Below are 7,115 nucleotides of genomic sequence, written 5' to 3'. Positions count from 1 at the left end.
TAACTCAAGAACGCTTGGGCCTAGGATCATGAAACTTCATAGGTACATTGATCATGACTCGCAGATGATGCCTATTGATTTTGAGGTCACTAGGTCAAAGGTCACAGGTGAAGGTCACAGTTACTGTCTGTCTGTCGGTGGGTACATCCACCAGGTGGTTGTCAGACGATAACTCGATAACGCTTGGGCCTAGGATCATGAAACTTCATAGGTACATTGATAATGACTCGCAGATGACCCCTATTGATTTTGAGGTCACTAGGTCAAAGGTCAAGGTGAAGGTCACAGTTACTGGAAATAGGCATTTTAAGGATTTAGCATGGTTCAAACAAGGGAAACAACTATCGTTTATGCATGTTCTTTTTGTTACAGCATTTGCCTCCCTTGTAATATATTTAAATTTTACTTCGAAGGGGGTATATTGCTTTGCTCATGTCGGTCTGTCTGTCGGTCGGTCCGTCCACCAGGTGGTTGTCAGACGATAACTCAAGTACCCTTGGGCCTAGGATCATGAAACTTCATAGGTATATTGATCATGACTCGCAGATGACCCCTATTGATTTTGAGGTCAAAGGTCATGATCACAGGTGAAGGTCACAGTTACTGGAAAAAGGCATTTTAAGGATTTAGCATGGTTCAAACAAGGGAAACAACTACCGTTTATGCATGTTCTTTTTGTTACAGCATTTGCCTCCCTTGTAATATATTTAAATTTTACCAAATGTAAGGCTAACTGCATTTTTTGTAATGCACCTCCACCACCACCACCACCGTTGTTCACAGTGACAAGAAACGTATTCACACAATGGCTGCTACTACAGATTATAGCCCATATAGGGGGGCATGCATGTTTTACAAACAGCCCTTGTTCATTTAAAGAAAGTCTTTTCTAGCAAACATTTTTTGCAGAAAGTGTCGTCCCTGATCAGCCTGTGTGGACTGCACAAGCTTATCTGGGACAACACTTAACGCACATGCATTAAACCCCCTTTTCACAGAGCATGGTTCAATTGTTGAAAAGCATGATGATGTTCAAACCAATTAAGGCATATACCGCAATCACATTGATGAATGAGGGACAATAGTTTCCCACTAGTTAATGTAAAAGGAACTGAAGTCATGAATATTTATGAGTATTAGTTTGCATATGTAGTGGGTTCATTAGGAAATGAATAACGAATGATGTGGACAGATTAACTAATCTTTCATGTATACCAGTTGTATTGGGTCATTCATTTACTGACAAAACTCATAATGACAAAATTGCTATACATTTTAAAAAATACTGTATTTCTACTGTATATAAATATATGGACATCTGTCACACAGAATGAAATGCATGAAAGTGTCAAAACTGCATAGCTTATTAAAATTGGGCAGTATGTAATGTTATTACAATTATATTGAATTTTAAAGCCAAATATGTAAAAGCAATGTTGACATGAACACAATAATTGCTAATTTGTTGTACACAACAAATACCATAGTATATTATAATGCCTAGCATTTTACTTGAATTTACTTATTACACAAATACCATAATATACACCTATGTAGAATAAGATTTAGATACAAAGTATATGTATTTTCCAAAAGAAACATTACATACAGTGTATGCGTAAAATACACAACTGAAAATGAGACATAAAACATTTAAATTATTCAGATCCTATACTAGTAAAAGTATCTTGAAAAAATACTTTTTTAAATATTTAATACACAATATATAATTGATTTATAACAAGAAATATTTTGCCATGAATTAAAAATATAGAAAAAGATTTCTAAATATTTCTAAATGTACAGGGCATTCCAAAGTAATATTTATTTATGTTGATCATTTATATAAACAATTGTGTTATTCAAAGTTCATATTTGTACAAATTATTTGTTATTCAAAGTTCATATTTGTACAATTAAAGCAAATGTGTATAAAAATTAAAGCAATTAAACAAATATAACAAGTTAAAAAGATTAATCTAAAAAGCAACAAAAATGCTTCATAACCGATAGGTATCTTTGGTTCAAGCCCCATGATTGCCAGCAAATTATTAGAGACGAAATGCATTCACATTTCTGTATGAAAATACTCAAATTAGCTTGACTCCGAGAATACCGGGCTTAATGCATGTGCTTAAGTGTCATCCAATATTAACCTGTGCATTATGCACAGGGTAATCTGGGTAAACGATTTCTGCTTAAACTGGATTTTCTATCAGATCAGACTTTTTTCAAGTAAAATTCCATAAAAACGGAAAGTGTTGCTCCTGATAAGAATGTGCAGACTGCATAGGCTAATCTGGGACAACACTTTCCGCATATGCTAGGTGTTCCTAGAACAAGGTTCAAATCTATTTTTAGGAGGAGCCAAAAAACTGTGGATACTACTTAAAAAATATTTACATAATGAACAGACAATAATATAAACAGTGATGTAAGACCCAACAATTCTCCAATACAAATTCTCCCATTCAGTAAACTGTTTATATTTATCAACGTATCTGATTATTATATACGAAAATTGAATAGTAAAATCAGTGATTAAAATTATGAATTGAACCCATAATCGTAAAATAATGTTTAACTGCTTAAGAATTATTTTGTTCCAATATATATTTACCACCTGATAAACAAATTTGTCAACAATGACAAAATCCATGAATGCAAAACAACCTAAATACAAATGACATACATTTGGCTTTGAACAAAATAATTGGTATTAGAAGATTTCATAATATTAATGTTAAAATGTCATATACTTAATTGAAAAAACAGACCAGAACAAATGTATAAGAATACTTGTTTTTGTATACATGCTTCTTTAAAATTTAGCAATTTGGTCCTAAAACAACAATTTTAATGGAACAAGCAAATTATAAAATGGGCAGTGCTCTGTGAAAAAGTGATTTAATTCATGTGCATAAAGTGTCATCTAAGCTAGGCTCATCTGGGACAACACTTCACACACATGCATTAAACCCACTTTCAACAGAGCACAGCTAAAATTTAATCCTAAAAACTTTGTGTCAAAAAGGGCAAAGCAATACAAATGAGATCATGTGAGCACTTATAACCTTCACAGTTGTTTGACATACCAAAACTATGTAACAACATTCCAATAATCAGACACGAGAAATGCACATAAATGTAATCATGATTGTATTTATATCAGAACCACAGGGTGCATACAATTCTACAATAAATATCAACAAAATACAGACATGAAATATATTCCCCATTAGACCATTATATGAACATTTAATACATTCAATCAGAAATGGGAAAAACACCAAACACAATAAAATGTGTTTTCTTTAATAAAACTTTAATATTAAAAAATGTGCACCAATTAAGTAAAATTGGCAATTGATAAGAGAACCTGCCATAGAATTAACAGATTGGTGACAGTATATGGGTAGTAGAAACATGAAATGGCCGAGTTAAATGAGTTTGTGAACACTTTGGGCTAATGGCCGATATAAGAGAATCGGGAGATTTTTTTATATTTATTATTCTTTTAAAGAAGGAGGTTGTGCATTTTCTACCCAGTGTTATTATAAAGATGATATTTTCATAAAAAATAATTAATGGAAATATATTATATTTTGGAACGACAATGTTTTTGGTCAAGGCACAAGTTTCCTCTGTTTTCGAAACCGTTCATGACACATCAAAATGACAACATTTCCGCAACTCATCTTTAACAAGTACTTTATTTGTTTTTTTTAACTCTTGCTCAATCGGTGTCTTAAACATAAACAAATGAAAATGATACCTCAAATGCAACAAGGTCCCAATTTCTTATTAAATAATTATTATAATAAACCGAAGACAATTGGGCTGCACTCTGTGTAAAGGGGGTTTAATGCATGTGCGTAAAGTGTGTGCACAGGCTAATCAGGGAAGACACTTTCCGCTTTTATGATATTTTCAGTTTCAAGAAAGTCACTTCTTAGCAAAAATCCAGTTAAGGCGGAAAGTGTCGTCCCTGATTAGCCTGTGCAGACTGTCTTCGGCACACCCTAGTTGCAAATCCAAGTTCCTTAAGATGCACTTTTAAGATACATCTGGACCCTTGAGAAAGAAAGTTCTTGAATTTCAATGAAACAAAAAAACACAGACCAATGAGAGTACTTATTACAAGTCAGCTTTAATACTCAACATTACAGACTGACAGGTTGTTACACAAGAGCTTTGATTTTCATACTTGTTGCACGTGACCTTTGATATTCAATGGTTGAATGTCTACTACTAATATTAAGTTAAACAATCTTGAAAGTAATGCAGCCAGGTTGAAATAGTTGTTGAGCTTAGGGTATATGTATCACAGGATGGATTGGTTCTTCCTGAGACAACAAAACATCGCAACTGCAGCAGTCATCGTTAGAATCTGCAAAAAAAGCAAATGAGCATGTGTCATACATATTGAAGAATGGATTTGAAGAAATAAGCAAAAAGAGCATACTACGCAACTTGTTTATTGAATTGATAACATATAATAAGGACAAAATAATTATGGTGTTGCTGCAACAAAAACAAATGTGTTAAAACTCCTAAGTAGACTGTTCAAATCAAATATAACATACATGTAACCCATGCGAAAGGCATTTTTTTTTACTGGACATGAGGTCTGATAACCTTTACAATATTTCGGACCTCACTAGATTTAACAGGACCTCATTCTTCCTTAACCAAACAGTAGCAATACCTTTTATAGAGTTTAATTTTATTATAATGACATTCACAATGTAAACCATTCTAAAAACAATGAAATAACAACTGAATTAAATCCCGTTCTATGACAACATATGGAAAAAATCTTTTTTTTAAAGTTCAGCAAGATTTGTGATTTTTTTTATACACTACAATAAATTTTAAACAGCAATTTAAAACACCAGTACTCTTAGAGGGGGTAATTACGTGACGATCAATATGACGACGTCCGTGCTGAAACACGTCTTTTTCACCTTTTATACCCTTTAATTACTTTTGTTATATTTTAAAATGCCGCTCACTTTCCAGCCATTTCATTCAGAAAGTGATTAGCATTTATTTCCTATTAATATTCAATTTATACCTCGACATTACTCGCAACATAATTATGTTCTTAGCAGGAGCTGTAATTTTAAGATCCGGCTTAGAAACAAGGTGCATTATTTAATTGGATCTAAGAATCGTGCTTAGGGATTTTTTCGTCACCAGCTAAGATAGCCAGTTAGATTGGTTGGTAAAATCCATTTTATTTTAAATTTAAATAATCTAACAATGTAAAATAAACATAAACCAGTTAATATTTTTACATATTTGAAGTTTGGTGTTCATTTTTAAACCATTTTTACTTTTATTTTGTCAGACATCAGGTCCAACAATTTAGGAAATATAACTGGGCCTCAGTAAATTTTATCATATAGGTCCAAGGTCCAACGTCTTTCGCATGGGTTTAAAGGAAGGAAATATTGTTTAATAATAGCAAAAATTATAATGAAACTGAAAAACAATGACTTGTTTTTAAGGAAGAAAATATATCGTTTAATACTAGTAATAGCAAAGATTGTAATGAAACTGACAAAACATAAGAAGTAACCTCTTTTCCTTTACATTGACTATCACAGAGCTAAAGTGACTTTGTATCCTCAATAAACACAATGTCAACATCTACATAAGGTAAGGGTGATGTGTGTGCAGCAAGTTTTTGAAGACAACATGAAAACAAGTAACAAAGCTTTGCAGCTAGTTGTATTGATGTTAGACAAAATGCATCATTTTAGTTTAACAAAGAAGTAAGACCTGAATCAGTCAAGTCCAAAGGTAGATCACTGTCAAGGTTAACAAGAGGGTGATGTTGGTGCATTGTTGGTTTTCATAGGTAGCATCCATGAAACTATCAAAGCTCTGTAATAAGTGGTATGGACATTAACAGATTAAAGAAAGTGTCATCAGGGGTACACCTAGTATGTACAGACAGACATAATCAGGATTATGGCAATGACCATAATTCCATTTAATTTGGGGCTGGCGGTGGGACTATGTTCGTCGTAAATAAATAACAGCTTTGAGTTGGTCCGTTCACTTACTGGTTTTCAACGGATGTTGATAAAGTTGACATGGGTCGAGTCAGTGTCAAAAAGGGCTTGCATTGCCTCGATACTTTTCATAAGCGCCTCAAGCGAACTCTTGGGTGATCGAATCAGAGTCGGGAAGGGCTTGCATTGCCTCGATACTTTTTGTAAGCGCCTCAAAGCAAACTCTTTGGTGACATCGATCAACAGGATTTCAGGCATTCGGAATATCCCGGACAATTTTTTAGGCTTGCTTAATCACGTCTTTAATAAACCCGCCCACCCGCCCCTTAAGTTTGGCTCCTGAATATTGCTTGTTTTTAAACATTAAGCTTGTGCCTTGTTTATATGTTCTTTCAGGTATTCCTTAACATGAGATGTCGGTTGTTACCCACCAACTACTGGACATTATTGGACTGGCAGACAAGAAAGGAAATAAAAAAGCTGCTGTTCATAACTAAGCCGAATAAAAAACCTGCTGTTCACGACTGAGCCGATCAAATACTCGCGTTTTAAAACAAGACTTTTCACTTGCGGGATTCTGGCGGCCTGGGTGGACGGCATGGTGGAATTACTGCTATGTGTATAATTCAAGTGTTGACTTTGTTATTGATATTCTAGGCCTCTATCGTTTGACACGTTGCCAGGATACTGTTTAAGCTGGGAACCAGGCATCAAGTTGGACTTTAGAACTAGAACTAAGATCTCATAGGGACCACTGGCCCCGAGGGTCAAACGCGTCTAAACAGGGACAGGTTGTTTCTCTGGGTCATCTTACAAAATCCAAATAACCCACTTTTCACAAGATAACAATTCTATCGGATTTTTAAAATTATTGGTATGGGGGAGAGTGATGTCCAGAACAGACTAGGAATGTCTATTAGTGTATCACTTGCGGAACCCGTTTTTAGGCCTTTTGGTATGTTTCGGATTTGTTATTAAATGGTTGCTAAATAAATATATTGTTATAATGGAGGAATTGGTCTGGATTGGAGGACTGGATTGGAGGACTGGATTGGAGGACTGGATTGTAGGACTGGATTGGAGGACTGGATT

At 34.2% G+C, this 7,115-nt stretch overlaps 2 protein-coding genes across 4 annotated transcripts in view; one reads left to right on the top strand and one right to left on the bottom strand.

Moving 5' to 3' along the window:
• Window positions 1-7,115, top strand: part of LOC127851305 (peptidyl-prolyl cis-trans isomerase FKBP4-like) — a 319,376-nt gene that overhangs the window by 110,557 nt on the left and 201,704 nt on the right. The window lies entirely within an intron of this gene.
• LOC127851412 (tetraspanin-4-like) overlaps window positions 1-7,115 on the bottom strand; it is a 63,854-nt gene that overhangs the window by 36,322 nt on the left and 20,417 nt on the right. For 2 of the 3 annotated variants that reach the window (XM_052385207.1, XM_052385195.1), the window contains exon 8: window positions 4,111-4,390. The exons of the other annotated variant lie outside the window; for it this stretch is intronic. In XM_052385207.1, the coding sequence (XP_052241167.1) occupies window positions 4,325-4,390 (66 nt within the window). In that variant the 3' untranslated portion in view covers window positions 4,111-4,324. Of the gene's footprint in view, window positions 1-4,110; window positions 4,391-7,115 lie in introns of those variants that run through there. 3 annotated transcript variants of the gene reach the window in all.

This window comes from Dreissena polymorpha, chromosome 1, assembly GCF_020536995.1.
Source record: "Dreissena polymorpha isolate Duluth1 chromosome 1, UMN_Dpol_1.0, whole genome shotgun sequence".
Taxonomy (NCBI): Eukaryota; Metazoa; Mollusca; class Bivalvia; order Myida; family Dreissenidae; genus Dreissena; species Dreissena polymorpha.
Note: the sequence above shows the minus strand (reverse complement) of the source record. Positions and strands in the feature narration are given on the sequence as shown.